The sequence below is a fragment of the Empidonax traillii genome, unplaced genomic scaffold, assembly GCF_003031625.1.
Source record: "Empidonax traillii isolate 1590-97213 ecotype Southwest subspecies unplaced genomic scaffold, ASM303162v1 scaffold78:size1262613, whole genome shotgun sequence".
Classification (NCBI taxonomy): Eukaryota; Metazoa; Chordata; class Aves; order Passeriformes; family Tyrannidae; genus Empidonax; species Empidonax traillii.
In genome coordinates, this window is record NW_020955271.1 from 683,955 (window position 1) to 703,617 (window position 19,663).

Sequence of the window (19,663 nt, forward strand, 5' to 3'; positions counted from 1 at the left end):
TTAGGAAGTTTCATGGGAAATGAGAGAAACTTCCTGATGGGTCAACGAGTGATACTGGTAGGATGGTGTAAGACATGCTTGTGTAAAGGAATGACAAGGCTTTCATTTTAGCTTTTCTCTATCCTCTCGATGTCCTGGATTATTAGCATATTCCTTACACCACTATTAAACCTTTTTTAGTTGCTGCCTTTCTTCAGCAACTGTGTGAAGCCAAAAAATAAGGGTTGAAAACCATGACAAACGAAAATAGAATAGTGAATGAAGCCATAACTGAACACCAGAGCACACTGATCATTTGCCATAAAATATTCCAGTGATAAATATATTCAAAATAGTCTTTAAACAATTTTGATTTTATTCCATCTGACATAAGTAGTTACAAAACCATGTTCAATTCAAGAATTACCCAATGCAAAAACCCTTTGCATTTCAATGAGGTGTGCCTAAATATTGCATACGCGTTGTAGTTATTATTTCATCTTCCTTGCAAGTTTGATTTAGTAGAGGAACAAGCCTGTAAATACAGTGAAGTGGAAAAAATTAGATATGGGAGCCTTAATCAAGTTGAAAGTAAAATTCAGTGTGCCACAGAAAGATTTGCATTAAATTTATTTTACACAAAGTAATTAAAACCAAGAAAATTTTCCATTGTAAAGAATTAGGGCAGGGGGGAGAACACTGAAATGTCTTAAGAGCAAAATGCGTGAGTGCAGCATTAGTACAAAAGAGCTAGTTTTTTCACAAGCAGAGATTCAAACAAATTCAAGGAAAAAAACAAACTGAAGAGACCTCTACTTGGAACTTTGCCAAGCCAGAACCTGATATTCCAGCAAGGACAATGTACACAGTTTATACAGTATCTGGAATGGACTTGCAAAAAAGAAACCCATCACAGTAGATATGGCTGAGTGCCTTGTTAGTACAGAAATAAGAGGTGACAGGCATATGGTTATATTCCAAGTCTAACATTATTTTCCAACGCTTGATAGAAACCATGCCATTGACAAGAAAGTGTGTAACACTAGAAACTAAGCGTGCTGCTATCTCCTAGCAATGATGATGACTGGTGACAAATGCCTTCTTTAAAGAGCTGACTGGAGTTGAACATGCAAGATAGCTCTAGTAAAACACAGAGTAGCCACAGCACAAAAAAAAAGCCTCTTCCCACTTTGTTTACACTAGTACTGCATTTACATAGCTGTATCTGCAACGGTTCTGTGTGTATATTTAGTAATTCTCTGGGCACTCAATGGAGTTGCTCAGAAAGTTATTTCCAAAAATAAAAAAGCAGCCACTCCTTGGAGAGCTGTAGAAAGTTACTAGAGACCCATCACCCCTCAAGCAGAGCTGGACTGCAAATGCTCCAGCATGGTAGTATTTGCAGATTCTGCCTCACTGCAACAAGACAAAAGTCAGATAAGGCCTCTTTGTATGGATGATCACCAAGGCTTTGCCACAGGCATTAGAGCAGTCCAAAACAAACAAACAAACCCAACAACCCACCACTAACAAAAAATTCCAATTCTTAAATCCTCCATCACCCTTCTCCTCCCTTCTTTTCTATGGACAGTTTCCCAGAGGCTCCGCATTCACGCAGTCCAACAACCAAATGATGTCCAGTCCATACAATTATGTAACACACTTGTTTCATTACACTAAAAAGCAAGCATTTTTAAGACAGTTTAAATATAAAATGAAACAATTTTTGTGGCTACTTCTATACTGTAATCTGAAACATTATGTTCCAGAAGTACATATGTTACGGTCTTTGGAATAAGCTATACATCCTGATTAAAAAATGGTAGCTGCATGGAAAGGGCAACTTGGAAAGCACATCATCTTCTAACTACTCAGCTCTACATAACTATCACATAGTTACACGTCTATGTCTGTGTGTAAAGAATTTAATTATGTTTCTTCTTAAACGCACTTCTCCCCTTCAAACTACACAGACACCACCTCCATAATGATCTAATACAGTAGTGTCTTCCTTAGTCTAGCTAGGAAATTAAGCAGCATATCTTGCAGCTCAAGGTTACAGAAAGAGCTGCTAGAAAAAAACAGCTGGCACCTGTTTTTGTTTCATTAACAGGAAAACACAAGTCAAAAATCATTTTTAGGCTATGGCAATACCTCCAGAGGATGAGCACTTAGGGCCTCATTGTATTACTACTGCACCAACAGCAGCTGCTTCTTTAGAAGTAACTTTACATACAGCCAGAAGCTATGGCTGTAGGCACATTTCAGAAGCTGAGATCAGATAACTGAGATCAGAAACACCTCCAAGAGTGTTTGACTGCTAGCAAACGACAGTACATCTCCACCAATTCCAACATTTATTCAATAAGGGAGTTACATAGGACACTGAAGAAAACTGAATGAGAATTTAATTGAATAGTCCCTGATGGTTTGTTTCCTCCCAAACCTAAAAATTCAGAGACCTCCAAATCCACCAGACCAGCAAATCCCTAGCTCACCTCATAGTTTTCGAGAACAAGAACCACATTTGCTCTGCTTATAAACCATATTTAACTTAACAGAAACATGTTGGTCCTTTTAGGGCAAAAAAAAAAAGACAGAAAATTGCACTGATCACAAAAGCTGAAAATTCCAATCGCACCCTTTAACTGCTGACTATTGCTAGCAGATCTCACGGTTTCATATTCAAACAGAGAATCATGGAACGGTCCAAGTCTGTTCCAAGCCTCTTAACCAGCACACTCTAAAATATGGACATCAAACTGGCGATTGCCATAATCATGAAAGAAGGTATCCAGAGACTAACAGTCAGTATTATACAGCAGAGGACTAGCTGGATCTACTCTCCCAGAACACAACATGCACTGTTATTCAAATATTACATTACATTGACCCAAGAGGAAGAGTAATTCACCTTCCCAAGACTACACCTTTACAGAATGATGTTTTTTTATTCCTCCAAAACAAAAATCTTAACAGTCAAACCTTTTATTACAAAGACACTCAATGCAATTTGCTGCAGGCCAAATTCAAAGTCCACTGAAATTAAGTTTTAACATTCACCTATTTCAGTGTGGTCTGGATGAGGTCCTATGAAAACAAATGAACACCAGCAACCCAAAAAACACCCAAACAAACAAAAAAAACCAACTTAAGCGAAGCTCTCCTAAAAATATCGCAGCATTTTACAACTTTTTCAAGTTACTTCAGCATAAGCTATACAAACTATACCTGTACCTACATATACTTAACTAATGGCTATGGCACAAAGCACTTTCCCCCTCCCCCCATTTAAACTTACCAGAGTAAAACCGAATGTGGGAAAACATCTGAGAGCGAAAGCTAACAGCAGAATGAATTTAGTTCTAATTCATTTGACTTAAATCAAACTCCAGCAATTTAATTCAGACACGTTAAAGTAGCAGTTAAAATGACAAAACAATTTAATGCTTTAATCTGAAACGTCTATAGATACTATACTTGCAGAAGAAGAAACCCTTACATTTAAGTTCACGCCTCAGTCCCACCAAAATATCACCCAGGGAAGGAAGACGTAGACTACTTGCAGAGGAGCCCCACTTACTCACATGAATGTTATGCTTAGAGGCCACGCGGGTATTCACAAATAGCCAAATTATCCTCTGGAGTTCCTACTCCCAAGCTCTCTTATGATGCAATTTTTATTTGGGGCAGGGAAAACAAGAGAGCGCCAAATACTCAAAACAACAGAGAACGATGTGCGAGGAGTCTACACCAAATAGTAGCGGGAATATCCCAGGATCTTGCAGGACATCCCAGTGGCACCCGAGTTGTCTCGGTGCAGGTCCCCGGTCAGGGGGCGGGCCGTGGTTATAACACTCGCCTCTGCCGGGGCTGAGGGGGCACAGCGAGCCCAACACACACACACACAGCGTCTCACGCTTCCCCTGGGCTACAAAGGGAAGCAGGAACGCGGTCGCTAGGGGGGGAAGCTGCATCCTCCGTAGGGAGACGGTCCTACCTCCCGGCCGAGGACGACGACGGGAGAGCGGGAGAACGGCGCAGCCCCCCGCGGAAGGGGCCAGGGGAGAAGAGCGCTAAGGAGGACACCTCCCGGGGCGTCCTTACGGGCCCCTCTGGCACCACCTTCCCCTTCCCTGCGGGTTCCCGTCTTTTGCGAGGGGCAGGTTTATTTCGAGGGGGCGGGAGGGAGAGGAAGGGTCGCGGCTACTCACATGGGCTCCAAGGTTTTGCTGAGCCAGGATTTCAGCGCCTCGAAGTTTTCTATGATCATTTTAACCACCATCCAGAGCGGCCCGGGCCCCCCGCCTCCCCGCCAGCACCAGCACCGGCGGCGGGGTCCGCGCCGCCCCGCCGCCCGGCACCCCGGCTCCCGCCGCGCCTCCCCGCACCCCCCGCCGAGGCCGCGGCCGCCTCCCGGTCCGGCAGAGCCGCCTGGCAGGGGCCGGAGGCCCAGCGACAGCGAGGGGGCGGAACCAGACCAGCAGCGGCTGCTCCCCGCGGGCCCCGCGCTCGCCGCTCCTCCGCCAGGGAGCGCGGCCCGGCCGCTGCGCGGGTGTCCCCCGCCGGAGGGCGGCGCGGCCGAGGGCGGTGGGCGTGCGGAGCGGGACGGGCCGGGTCGGGCCGGGACAGAACGGGCCGGAGCCGCCCCCGCGGTGCCGGAGCCGCAGCGCCCGACGGAGCGAGCGCCGAGCGAACAGGTAAGATGGCGGCGCCGCGCTTTCGCGAGAACCAGGAGCCTCGCGAGGGCGGGCGGCGCGCGGGGGCTGTCGGGAGGCGGGGCTGGGCCGGGAAGCGGGGGCTGGAAAGGGGTGGGGGCGGCCTCGGTCCTGTCCGAAATGAGGTGTCTGTGGATGTGCGACTGCACAGAACGGGGCTCCACTGGCAAAAGAACAATAAAAATCCATTTTATTTTACCGGCTCGTGTCTGAAATGCGCATGTTCTGTTTTTGGCTTCTTGAAAAGCCTTACTGCTTATGTGGTCACAGAATCACAGGATGGTTCAGGTTGGAAGGGAACACAGCGGGTCATCTGGTCCAACCTCCTGCTCAAGCAGGATCAGCCTAGAGCCCGTTGCACAGGAATCTGTCCAGAGGTTCCTGAATATCTCCAGTGAGGGAGACTCCACAACCTCTCTGGGCAATCTGTTCCAGTGCATGGTCACTTGTACAGTAAAGAACTTCATCCTCATGTTCAGGTGGAACTTCCTGTTCATCTGTTTCCACCCATCGGCTCTTGTCCTATTGTTTGGCACCACCGAGAAGAGCCTGGTTCCATCCTCTCGAAACCTTCCCGTCAGATACTTAGAAGCAATGATGAGGTCCCTTCTCAGTTGTGTCTTCTCAAGACTGAATAGGCCCAGCTCCCTCATCCTTTCCTTACAAGAGAGATGTTCCAATCCCTTAATCATCTGTAGCTCTCTGCTGGACCTGCTCCAGGAGCTCCATGTCTCTCTTGTGCTGAGGAGCCCAGAAATGGACACAGCACTCCAGATGTGGCCTCACCAGGGCTGAGTAGAGGGGCAGGATTACCTCCCTCAGTGTGCTGGCAAAGCTCTTCCTAATGCAGTCCAGGATACCATTGGTCTTCTTGAACACAAGGACACAGTGGCTTCCTGCAACGGGAGAGTGGCCCCCCCAGCCTCCTGGGTAACTGGGGGAGTTGCTGCTGTACGGAACTGGACCCTTCACAATCCAAAAGGGAGGCTCAGCCAGTACTCCCCCGTGGGAGTTGGCATCAAAGTTCCGTGTCTTCCTGATGTGAGGGTCCCAGTTTCATACTCTGCTGCTTTCACTGGTACCCAGAGTTAACTGAGTGCTGTAAGAAAATGTCCCCAGTGAATTTACCTCGGTTTGTTTGGTGGACTTCTGAAAGACCTGCATTGCCCCTGAGCTCCTGAGCCAGACATTCTACATAGGAAGGGAGCAGAGGCAAGTATTTAAGGAAATCATTAACTGCCTTTCTTGGGGCAGAGTGGATTACTCTCAAGCTGCCTGCCTGGTGTTCTCAGAGAGAGAGGAACTTCAGGTAATTCACTTAGATTATACAGCAGCCATGGTCTTGGCTGACCTCTCAATTTGTAAGCATTCTGAAGTCCAACCATTGTCACACCATTTCAGGATAACAGCAGAAGGAGACCAAGGGAACAGGGATGAAGGCAAGAAGTCGTGTTTGGATATAAGGTAGGATACCTGCCCGTTCTTTGGGCATTGGAACTCTTTCAAGGTCTCTCCCTGGCTTCATCCTGCCCACAGGAACCCACCATGCACTAATAGTATTTACTTCTGCTTGAAAAAGCTCAACTTTACTGCATCTGAAATGGAGTAAGGGTCACTGGTAACTATGACCCTTATTTCCAATTTTCCATGTCACCAAGAGCCACTTGACCTCAGCAGAGAGTCTACCAAGAAATCCAGTATCAGAGATAGCTAAATGAGAGCTGGAGGGGGCTAAGGATGCCTGCACATAATTATTTGTGGCAATCAGTCCAGTCGCATCCAATAATCCCTGAATATACAACAGGCAGCAAGAAAACACATCCTCTAAGACTTCCTCATATAAATGTATGGATATGATCACAGTAAGAACTTTTCTGTGTTTGATATTTCATTTTCTATACTGCTTTTCATCCATTCAGAAGCACAACGCTGTAAGCAAATTAAATTTGTGATCACCAAAACGTTTTCACAAATACATTTTATGCAGTGGATAAGACTTGTCTGCATGTGGTAATTTTTGAACATTTCTGTCTTTATAGAAGTGGGCTGTTAGCACAGTTGTGTGGTGATATTCAGAGTAACTGAAATAAATAAATAAATAAATAAATAAATAAATAAATGCTTCTGATATTCCCAGTTCTTGAGTTTCCAGACATGAAATCTTAAAAGCCTTATGAATATTTACATCCCACATCTTCAGAAGTGACTGCAATATTTTGTAGCATTTTTCGAGTGAGGTTCATTTAATTTCATTTCACAGTTGGAATTAGAAGAGTACAAAATAAAACCATTTATTGTATCTGAGGAAGTAATTTCCTCTGAAGTATAAAGTCACTTTTCTACATTAGATAGCTTCTATTTAAGACACAACTTCTTTAGGTTCTTAATAGCAGTTTTTAAAACACACAAGAAAAGGAACAGTCTTTACTTAAATCAAAATGTACTCACACATGAAATTAACTGAAATAAAATCATGAAGCTCATGTTTCATTTAATGCAACGTAATGGAGAATCTGTGCAAAGGGTCAAAGTAATTATTAACTTCTACAACCCTGATATTACCTCAGTTGGTTAGAGCATGGTGCTAATAATGCCAGGGTTGTGGGCTTGGTCCCAGTTTAGAGTTGGACCGATGATCCTTGTGGGTCCCTTCCAGCTCAGAATATTCTGTGCCTCTGTGATTGTTGTATTTCTGTGAGACAAATAAGTATCTATTTCTCCTGTAGCTGTTCAATGTAAAACTCAAGAACTGTCCAGGGGAAAATAAAACAGATCCTAGATTTTATCCTTACCTGTACAATTAAAGCTCTGAAGAACATAACAAAGATAAAAAAATGGATCTTTGAAAAGATTGGAAAGTAACAAAATAAGAACTGAACACACTTCCACAGGTTTCAACAATTTGATGCCTTCACTTAAAAAATCAGTTCCAGCTGAAAAATGATAGTGATATTCTGTATCATGGGTATGATCTATGGATATCAAACATTCCATAAGAACTAAGTAACTAAATAATAGAAATTTCAAAACTACAAAAATAGACATATATATTCTGTGGATTAATATAAAAAGTGCATTTTAACATCAATAAATTAAAATTTAAATAAATTTTTTTGTAAATAAAGTAATACAAATCTAATTCTTTTATTTATTCAGGCATCACAATTACAGATTCCTAATAGCCCTTTCGGGGCTTTTATAAAAGCCTTTTTATAAAAACCTTTCGGGTTTTTATAAAAACTTTACTGAGTTCTTTAGAGTAGGATGGATGTTTTCACATATAACTCCCAAAGTTCATAGGTTTGGTGTGCACTTAATTTGCAGTAATCTTATCTAACTCAATGTAGTGACCTTTGATCTCTAAAAACAATGGGTTGTACTTATCCACATTTTTATTGTATCACCTGCTCACGTGAGTGCTGAATGTGGCCAGCAAAGTTGGAGATATTGATCCTTCCTACATTTCTTGAGATTTTATTTTCACTGAATCCTCTCTAAAGGCACTGTACTTGTGCTCATAAACAATCTTTGTCAATTTGCAATTTTCTTTGTAAAGCTGCAATTTTCAAGTGTTAAAGAGTTTTCTTTGAAAGATGACATTGTATTTAATGTCCATGGATGTCTTTTTAACTCAGATTTGTCCCTTCAATTTTTTTTAACGCAGGAAGTAGTTGTAGAAGAGAGTAACTTTCAGACACTTTCATCTTTTTGCCAAGCCTATCCTACCTTCATCACTCAGTGTTTATGTCATACAGGAAGAAAGGTTAATTATTCTTCGTTTTTGTTGTTTGCGTGGGGTTTAGTTTTTTTTTTATTATTATTTTAAGTGAGTTTAATTTTATTTTGAAGCTGCCCAAGTGGTCTATGGCATTATGAAATTCATCGATCTATCCTTCTAACGCTTCACCTTTTTATTTAGGAAAATGTAATTGCATTTGAAATTGGATTTAAACATTCATCTCTGATTGGAGATTTTCTTCCAGTGTTAAATGTGATTCTGCTTTGGCATAGTGGATATAATACACCAGTTCCAGACTTGGGGCTCTTAGTGTCTCCCAGAAAGAGCATTTAAGCATTACAGACCCCAGTGGATGATCTGGACATAGAGGGCTCCATGTCCTTGTTAGCATCGCACAGTCCCTAGCATCAACACAGTGACTAAAACAACAGGCAAAGAAACTGGAGGGCATCAGGATGGATTGATGGAACAAAAACATTCCTGTATGTTGTTCAGATTTTTTGTTTGTGCTTTCATAGAGTTTTGGGGTTTGCTATTAGTTGCTATTTAGACATGTATGGACACACATCTGTAGATGTACTGCCCTTGCTCTGTGTAAAAGGGTCAAATGATATTCCTCCTGTCTATAGTGAGTGTCATCTCGGAAGGCATCAGTATGAGTTTTGAGGATCATGTCACAGAATTGATCCTCCCCCCCCCCACCCCGACCTGAATACTCCCCCTTCCATCCTTCATGGGTAGTAAATGTCTATCAGTTCTTGAAAGCTGAGACACTTCTGCCTTTCCCTGTAAATACACCTACTGGTGCTTCCACAGGGCAGCAGGTCAGCTTTCTATTACTCTTACTTGACTGTGCCCCAAAAAGATCAATGTCTATATGAATGTTTAGTCCTTTGCTTTTTTACTGTTGACGCCTACATAGTGAATTCAATCAAACAGAGCCATTGCCACTTAATAAACAGGACCTTTAGAAGCCCTCAGAGCAGATGGTCTGTAAGATGTCAATGTCTTCCATTAATCTTGAAACCACAAAAATTTAAGTATTAAATAAGTTGTGGGCATTCGGCAGCTTTCCTTGTCCATGGTCTTTCTATACAAGAGACCTAAACTTTGGGATTATATATCTCTTCTGCTTTCTCTTGCTGCAGGAAGCAGATAGTGATATAGCTGGAGAAAAGGGCTTGACATGGCCCTGCTTGAGCAGAGTTGACCTCCAGATGATCAGATGACCTTCAGAGATCCCTTCCAACCTCAAGCATGCCGCAGTTCTGTGAAAGGCTTTGTGAAGAGTGTCTCAAAGCCACAAGTGTTTGAAGTTTTCGGAGCTGATGCATGTAGCATTTAGCCTGAGTTTGCAAGTCATAAAATTGACCACTGTTTTTTTGAAATTACCTAGCAGTTGTTCAACAGGTTTTCTTGAAAGCCAAGGTCATAACAAGTTGTTACAGTCAAAAGTCAAACATACAACATCTGTGGTTTTAATTATTGTTTAAATATAGAGACCAGTAGTGCATATTTAGTGGGTATTAAACAGAATACAACACACTTCTGAAGTCACACTATGCTAAATCTGTATCATGTATCTCTGAATGGCCTTGTGTTCTAAAAAGTAGGAAGGGTCAGTTTTGTAATTCAAGATGCTGATGTTGTAGAACCTCATTAATTTGTACTGATGCAAGGATAGCTTGTTGTGTACTTGCTCATTAACCTGTACTAACACAGGGGCAGGATTGCTCCACTTTGCCAATGGCAGCAAAATTGAGCTTAGTCCCTGCTTGTGCCTATGGGAAGGATGACTCGAAAAGGACCCAGCTGTAATTAACACTTCCTCTTCTTCCCAGATTGTGGTGGAGCAGGAAAGAAAGGATGTAGCTCATAACTCTGCCCCTATGACACACACCAACCAGCAGAACTTCATCCTCCAGAAATCTTCTTAAGGCAGGCAGCAGCTACCATCTGTGTCATTATGGTTTGCACGAGTAAACGATTACAGGGCAGAGCCACACCTGAATTTGTGCCTGCATGTGGGGTAAGTGGCCGCCCACGTTTCCCAATTCCCCCCGGGCAAATCGCTGTGAAGGAGGTGGCTGAGCCAGACTGGAGGCAACCATGATGCTGCTGATGGTGCTGCGGTCTCAGCTTTCATGTCATGAAGCACGTGTGCTGTGTGTGGGATTTACTGCTAGGGAAGAGAGGCTGGCTTCATAGTAGTTAAGTTGGTCCATCCCAAATGTTATTTTCAAAGTCCTGTCAACTGTATGTCTTACATGCCACCTAATGCCTTGTTCCATTTTTGGTCACAAGCGTACAGTTTTGGGCCACATTGCACAGCATGTAGACAGTTGATTCCTGGAGTGGCAGATTTGGGGTTGCTGCTGTCTAGTGTATTTTGCTTTGCAAATCCTACGCAGGAATAGAAGACATGGTACCTTTTCCATTTCAGATGTTAATAATACAAAAACCGTAGGAGGAAGCAAGCAGGGTCTTGATTTTGCCCTTCCTGCTACCCCGTATGCCCAGCCCACCCTCCTGTTGAACAAGAGTAGAGAATTGCTTTTTTGAGTTTTTGTGCAGGGTACACCGTGCTGGAGATAAGGCACTCCTGACCCACAGTATGAACCTCCTTTGTCTCCAAGATGGCTCAGCTATCTAAGATTGTAATCAAAATCATAGTAAATGAAGACCTACAATAAGCGCAAGAATAAACTTTATCCACTTATCTTGAAACCACTAATTTAGTTTTAATTATAAGTAAATATTTTTTTCAGTTAAAACTGAATGCCAGCCATGTTAAAGACTGCTCTGACTAACCCAGCACGGGTAGCATGGTACTACAGATGTAAGAGCTCCATGTTGAATGTAGCAGAAACATTGCAAAGCATTTTAAAGGATACTTTCTGTAATATTTGAGGTGAAAGCTGTATTGCTGGCACTATTCTTCTTAACAATAGACTATAGAGAATCATGTATCGTGAAGCAACAAATTCTTGGTTCTATGAGTTCTTCCTACAGAAATATACAAATCAATTACTCCTGAGAGGATGAGGCTATTTATTTTTTATTCCTGTTACTGTTTGGTTTTGGGAGAGTTATGGAGATTACAATTACACATTTAGAAAGGATTTAATTTTAACATTAAAAAGTTTATTTAGATCTTCTTTGTGAGCAACTTATTAGATAAACAATTAAAGTTTTCAGATTTCCCACCAGGGAGATAAGGATTTCTATAACTGAATGTATTCTTAAAAATTGTTGCAGTATTAAAAATATGGCAAAAAGTGCTGTTGTCTATTGTGCAAGGCATTTTTGTATTTTTCAACTGTCAGGTCTTGGAAAAAAGCTTTCAGGAAACTTGGTAATAAAATATTTTTTAACTACTTTAATTTCCATTTGAAGCAACTTTTAATTTTAATTTTTGTCTTTGAGGACACTGAAACAGTATGGTGCGTTACACTCCTGTTCTTTCTGTTCTTCACAGGCCTCAGCTCTGATGTCAGCCTGGTTAGGATTTGCTCAGGTCAATGTTGCTGCGGAACCAGGAGAGGGAGCACAACATTGCCGCTTCTTGGTCATGCTGTAGAGGCAGTTTGGATTATATCCCAGAGGAAAACCACGAAACTTGTTTTTATAGGAGGCACTGTGGAATCCTTTTTTCCTTCTCTTTTTCTTCCCCCCAAGCTTTTTTTAATAATATTTAATTAGAGGAAATTGTAAACTTGATATTTTCATCAATTCCTATCAATAAAAAAAATCTGTTTGCAGTTTTATGAATGGCTGGTATAGTATTTAAAAATTTTTAAATTTTTTAAGGAGTATTTTTGCATTTTCTTTGCAACCACTGAAGAAGGTGAAGTTTACCAGAATCCAAAAATAGCAAAAAAACTTGATTCATTTCAGTCTAGTATTAGAAAGTGTTTTATGTCATGTTTTTTATAGTTTTATTCTAACTTCAGTTCATATATTTACTCAGGATTTTCAGGTATTAAAAACGTTTAACATACAAAAGGTGCATAAATTCTCTCCAACTTTTTAATAGTCATTGTTAGAAATTCCCGTATCTCACTCCTGTCATAATTTCTTAGATTTATCAGTTATAATTTCTCATACCACTTAAATGTTCTTTATAGAGAAAGTCATCAGAAAATGCCTTGTTTCACCCTGACAGTCATTTCTACCATTTAATCTGTTGATACAGGAGAGTTGCACTGCTTTCCTGTAGCAGGACTTGGTGAAGCTTCTTTGAAGAATTTCCTGAATAAAATTCAAATGTATAATCTGTGTGATGGCTTTGTGGTACTGAAAAAAAGATCCACTCTTGTGCCTTTGGTTTTTCCTGAACTAGCTTCTGTGTGGGATTTGTGGGAGCAGACCTTTGCAAGGAAAGTGTAGCATTATGAACTTGGAGCTGTCCTCTTGAATAAATGTAGTTTAATATGCAGCTACTCTTCAAACTTTGGCCCTTTTATTACCCCCGTGAGGTAAATTACACCCTAGGAAATGAATGGAGAAATGTAAGTAGATTTTACTCTAGATTTAAATGAAGCCAGCTTTTTTTTTGGTTTCTTTCATGCCAACGTCCATCTTTTAAATAGTACCATACATGTTCCTTCAAATTTATTCCTAATGTCAGTGGTCTTTTAAGAACTGACATGGGTGATCAGATTAGTAATGATGTTTATTTGTTTTTGAAATTAATTTTACAGATCCTGTTGACTAGGTTTGAACTTGATGTTCCAAAAGCATTAACTCAAGAAAATTCCACAAATAGAATTATTTTTGTTGGCACCAAAATAACATAGGGAGAATATTACTTACACTGTATTTTGGATGTGTTAGTGAATGTATTATATTTTGAGCACATATTCCTGTGCTGATACCTCAGGATGGTCACATTCCCCAGTCAAAAAGTTTATGGCTTAGCATAGTTGGAGCTGATGGAACTTCAACCTGCAGGAAAGGATTTGTAAATTCCTACAGGATGCAGTAAATGCCTGTAGGATGCAGATACACCCTGTAACAAAAGAATCATAAAATGATGGAGTTTAGAATTTTCAGTGTAGTGAGAAAAAAAGGTCAGCAGACTCCCTACCCTGTATTACAAGAGAGCAAACTTTAAGTTACTCAGGGAGCTAGTTTGCAGTGTCCCCCCTTTAGGAGGACTTAGAGACTGTCTATGAGAGCAGGTCAGTTTTGAAGAACCACCTTCTAAAAGTACAGGAGCAGACAGTGCCATGGTATCATAAGTCCAGCAAGTGGGGTAGAAGACTGTTTTGGTTGAACAGGGAACTTCTCTTGCCACTCAGGTGGAAGAAGAAATCATATGTTCTCTGGGAGCGAGGTCAGGCTTTGCAGAAGGATCACAGAGCTGTAGTTCACATGTGTAGGGAGAAAATACCAAAGGCCAAGAGTTAAAACTGACCACTGTTGTGTCAAGACAATAAAAGGGGATTTTTAAAGTACATTCCTAGCAAGAAGAGATATAAGGAAAATACTAGGCTGTTACTTGATGAAGCTTGTCACATGACAAATGGTGACAAAGAAAAGGCAGAAGCATTTAATGTTTTTTTTTTTACTTAGTCTTTAATATTACTGATAAACTTTAGGGTGCTCATTCACCTGAGTCAGTGACTCTCCATTTGTGGACACCAAAATTGTAACGCACCAGCTGTATCAGCAGAATATCCACAAGTCCGTAGGATGAATCCCAGAGTTCTGAAGGTGCTGGTGCGTGTTATGGCAGGACCCCTCTTAATCATCTACCAAAGGTCTTGGAAGTCTAGGGAAGCCTCTAATGTCTGGAAATTGGCCAGAGTTATTCTGATCAACAAAAAGAGAGTGAGGGAAGACCTGGGGCATTAGACACCTTTTAGTCTAACCACAGTTTCTGGAAAAATTATGTAGAAGATCATGCTGGGTACTACTGAAAGGCATTTAAAAAATAACACAGTCATCAGGCACAATCATCAGGAGCTCACAAAGAGAAAGTCCTGTTTAACTATAATTTGATATCCTTCTATGACAAAGTCACTGACCTCATGGATGAAGAGAATGCAGTGGATGTAGTTTTTATGGATTCTAGTTAGGCTTTTGATACTGTCCCTCACAGCATCCTTCTAGACAAGTTGTCCAGTTGTGCGATGAGCAGATGTATGGTGAAGGGTGAAGCACTGGCTGAATGGCAGGGCTCAAAAGGTTGTAGGGAATGGCTGGTATAGTATTATGAAGTAAATGAAGGTTTCCCATTTTTGAAACCTTTTCCAGAGTATGTTTACATTTTCTTCTCCAGCCTCTGAGGAGGGTGCATTTAGCTTATTAGAATGGATGAAGCCTCTCAGAATGGATGGATCACAGTGGGTGAAGGGAAGACAGTGGGTGTAGTTTCTCTGGATTTTAGTAAGGCTCGTATGTTAAATGCTGATACAGCAAGAACACGGGATTTTCTCAGAGATTATCTGAAACTGGACTAATTCCTAGACTCCTCAATAGCTATACAAGGATTTTCTACCTGCTGTTCATGCAAAGTTCTGCAGGATTTTTTAAAATACATATATTTGAAAGAAAAGAAAAAGATTCAGCACATCTGATACAAGAAACCAGGTTTTGTTTGGATTTTTTGTTGCTTTATCTTTCCCCTTTACGAAAAGCTGAAGATGAAATTCACTTTTTATACGGTTCCATAAAGCACTTGGTCTACAATGATTTATTTTTTTTTTTGCATCCAACTTCTTATTAAATTGCCTTTTTTCTTTCCTCTTCCCGTATTGCAGCACAAGCCCATGATGGATATCAGTCATGTGGTGTGACAGAAAAATAGTTCTTCCAAAAACGCTCCTATTTTCCCACTAGAGGGAGGGCTCTCCCAAAATGCTCATGGGAGATAGCTCCATGGAGAGACTCTTCTGCTCTAGACAGGCCTTTAAAGGAATGTTTTGGGCTAATGGTAAAAGCTAGCCTTCAATGAAGTGAAATAAACTGAAGTGAAATATAATAAATAAAACTAAATAAATGAAATTAAATATCCGTCAGATTTTGAAAAACATAAAAGAATTAGATATTGGTATTTGCTCTTTTTTTCCCTTTTATTTTTTTTTTTTACATATTTGCTGGGGGGTTTATTAAAAAAACCCACCTTATGCACACTCTGAGGAGTGAAACTGGCAAAATTTTAGATATATAATTTTTGGAAATGTAAGAATAAACAAAATTTGTATTTGTATCTTCATTATCACCTGTAGTAATATGTCCACGAAGCTGTTGGCTCAATAAACCTCGACTGTGTTACAAATCTGAAGCCAAACACTTGCACCAGTGCTCAGTAAATATGTTGTTCAACTAAAAATAGAAATTACTGTCATCAGCAGGGGGTATCCATGATGGAATGATATTTCCTATAAATATACTAGGATGCACGTGGATTAGTTTAATGTAATGAAGTATATATAAACAAACCAAAGGACAGAGGTTTGAACTGAGGAAGTAGGATCAATAGAAGAGGAAGCTCAAGGGAAACTTCTCTGCTAGTTAAATTCCTTAATACTATGCCTTGGTAAAAAAAAAAAAAAAAAAAAGTCAACAACAAAGTTTCTTGTTTTTTGAGTTACTGTTACATTAAGAACTTGTACAATACCATCCCTACCTAAGTCATTCAATTTTAGGAAGAATTTGAACCTGAATAGAATTTTTCCTAATAGTTACAAATATCAGCCTCTGATTTGAAGTATTTAAATTTCAATTCTCTGTCTGAGATACTTGAAAAGGGGCAAATTTTCAGACTGTGGTTGCTTAGTGTTTTCTGATTGTAACATTTTCTCAAAACCAGGCACATTTATAATTCAGGTGAGGTTCCCAAAAACTCATTCAAAATAACTGATGACATTTTAAAATGTAGACGATGGAGTTAGAGATAAGAATGTTTTATAAAGAATAGTTTATTTGTTTGCTATAATCCTTTCTATGTTTCCACGCTGATCTGTAATCAGAAAATCATGGTTGGAAATTATTTTGATATTCATGTTGAGGAATGTGTGTAGTGCTGGTAGCTCGGTTTGCAGTTGCAGTGCGAGCTGAAGGTTGAGCTCTGGGTGTTGGAAAGCCCAGGCAAGCAGCCCCGAACTGCCGACCCTTTGCATAACGAAGGGCACAGGGATCTCTGGGCCAGCCAGGGGACTGGACACCCAGAGACACAGCAGGAGCCGGGAGCTCAGCTGGAAGACGCCAGACATTACCAGCACAGATTGCGAGAGTATAAAAGCCCAGGGAGCCCTTTGTTCAGGGTTCCTCCTCGAAGGCATCAGCTCGAGCTGTTACTCAGTTGTTGCACTATGATTATTTTAAGGATTCAGATGTCTGGGATTGTGTTATGGGAAACCTGGGTTTGAGACAGTAAGGAAACCTGGTCTGACTGTGTCAGTGTGGGGTGTGTAGGGTGTCAAGCGGGGTACCCGTCGGCTCACAGAAGCCGCCCACAGCAAAGGGGCTTCAGTCCCAGCACTGACAGCCTGGTGGTGGGACTGTGACTGCCAGAGTGGCTCCTGGATGGTCAGATAGGGAAGTTTCCTTAACATTCAGATAGCTTTGGCAAAACTCCCACATAAAAATTACATCAGAAGTTTTAAAAATATTTTTGAGGATGAAAGTATGTATAAAAGTGCTGATAATAATGCAGTTTACAGTCACAGATTATAACAGAACTTCTACAGAAATAATTCCTTTAAATTTACTTGCCCTGAAAGCATAGACACAGGAACACAGAAAGGGATTTCTTTCAGCACTAGAATCCCACTCCTGTCAACATTTATTAAAATCTTGTTGGTTTATTCAAGAGGGTTTTGAAAGCCTGTGGATAGATACCATGTCAAATTAGGAGGAAGCAAGAGAAGACCCAGCTCTGCTGACTGAGGAGGTCTCAGCTAAGCCCTGCAAGGAAAATACCAGCTGGCTTTGAAGTTCAGCCAGATTTCAGTGGGTTAAATTAATTCATGTATGGCCCTATTAAAGTCAATTTGCAAATGGAGTCAGTGGGCAGTTTTAGCTAAGGGCATGATATGACTTTGGAAGAGGTAATCTAATTTTTCTTTAGCAAAAGTTATAAAGCTAATAAACTACAACTTAAGTGGAGTACAGTTAATACACACACACACATACACACACACACAGACAAACCATTTTAATAAGTGAAATTAAAGTGATATCTTAGCATTTAACAAAAAAAAAACCTGCAGACATTTTCTATTGATTTTCTCAAGGGTATAGCCCAAGATTATTTGGGCTATAAATAGCCCAATATTTATGTAGCTAAAATAATCCAACATATATTCGATAATTGTTGTATTATAGGATAATGAGCAGGAAGAGAAGATAAAGGACTTTCATATAGTTAAACAATAAAAAAGCTGTTGGCCAAATATACCATCTACACTTGGCCTTTTTTCTCTGTAGTTCTGGCATTTTCTAGTTGGTAGAGGTCATATTTCTCTGTTATTTATTGATCCTCAAATGCATGTTTGGTTTTGTGCAAATACATAGAAAGTAGCCATGTTTATGCCTAAACATTATCCACAACATTATCTACTTATACTTTGAGACATACACAAAACAAGGCCGTACTGGGGGAAGAGAGAGAGACACAATGAAGACACAAGAAGAGAGTTGGATGAGGAAGGAAGGTTATTTGGTTCATAACATTAATTACAAGCACTTTCCTAAATATCTGTAGCACAACCTATAGTAGAATTACCCATTTGCATCTCCTGGTGCTCAATACACAGTTGTGTTTGCTGCCTACTTTACAGCTAGGCTCTGTCAGGGAGCATCAACCATGGATACTCCACAAAGCCAGTGGGGCTGGGAGCTGTGAGTGATGCTAGGGCTGGCAGGGCAGCAATCCCCATCACCCAAACAAGGTGGTGATGGTAACCAGGTCAGCCAGCAATCCAGGCTGCTAGACATGTCCATGGGGATGAGACAGATCTGGGGTCAAGGGAAGTCAGATCAGTGGGTGGGCATTGTGCCTGTTGCAGCAACCAAGGTCAGCCACTATCCAGTGACGTCCAGGCAAGTCCACCGGGGTGAGGCAAATCCAAGGTCATGGTCGTGGCATAATGGACAAATGGATCAGAAGAGGATTCTTCCAGCCGTTCAAAATAATTATATCCTGCAGCGAGTTTTTTGTTGTTTTAGTCAGCATTTCATCTCGAGTATTGAAGCACTGTTGTTGCCAGCAACAAATGCTACGTTGCTGTTTTTCTACTTGACTGTTTCCATTTTTTAAAATACCTACAAATTACAGCTGATGCTGAGAACTTTGTCAGTCAGAATGTCAATGCAAAGCAAAAGATAGCAGCAGAAAAGTTTAAAAACTAAACAGAAAATACCAATAACAGCCCCATTTTCCAAGTAAGGAGCAGCAGTTGGTCGAAGTTATACAAGGAGACCTGAACTCAATTTCATAATTTCTGTGCAAGACAAGCTTTGTGTCCATCACTTGGCCATTGAGTGGTTCAGGTTCCCTGGTAGCGACTGGCAGTTGTGTATTCCTAGCTGGCCATGACACACTGGTGGCAGTCCTAGGGGATTCCTCTTCTCTGACCAAACTGGGTGAAGCATTTTCACTACTTGAGCAGCATGTGACTGAAGTGGTGATGTTTACAGCCAGCCAGTTGCAAGGCACAGGCAGATAGTGGCATCCATATCTTACTCATTTCTGAGGGAAAGAAAGAGGGACTGAGACTAAACAGAAACCAGAGAGCCATGGCCACCATGCAGGTTTTCCCCAGTCGGTCAGGCTAGACACAGACACAGGGACTTACATGGCTGCTTAAGCCTTATCCTAAGCAGAAACACTTTTTGAATTGAGGCTTTTCCTGTCATCACTTAGTCCTCAAGTCCCTTAGTTTTCCCACTACTGTTTAGCCCCTTCCTGCTGCCCACACTGATTGGTGGGTAACAGAGAATTTGTGATACCTCACCCCTGGAAGTGTTCATAACCAGGCTTGATGGGGCTTTAAGCAACATTCTCTAGTGTAGAGTGTCCTTGCCCATGGCAGGGGGATTGGTCCAGAATGTCTTTAAAGGTCCCCTCCAACCTAAAACATTCTATGATTTTAGAAATACTGTATCCAGTTTTGGACTCCCTGGTACTGGAAAGTGGGGTGAGTTCAGTGGAAAGCCACCAAAGTAGTTGGGGCTGAAGCACTTGTCCTGTCAGAAGATGCTGAGGACCAGACAT

The 19,663-nt window shown here is 41.2% G+C and overlaps 1 protein-coding gene across 3 annotated transcripts in view; it reads right to left on the reverse strand.

The window, feature by feature from the left end:
• RBM26 (RNA binding motif protein 26) overlaps positions 1-4,578 on the reverse strand; it is a 51,520-nt gene extending 46,942 nt beyond the window's left edge. The window contains exon 1 of one of the 3 annotated variants that reach the window (XM_027880911.1): positions 4,194-4,578. In XM_027880911.1, coding sequence (XP_027736712.1) covers positions 4,194-4,264 — 71 coding nt within the window. In that variant the 5' untranslated portion in view covers positions 4,265-4,578. The remainder of the gene's footprint in view (positions 1-4,193) is intronic. The other 2 variants (XM_027880912.1, XM_027880913.1) reach the window with 2 other exon arrangements.
• Between the last annotated feature and the right edge of the window lie 15,085 nt (positions 4,579-19,663).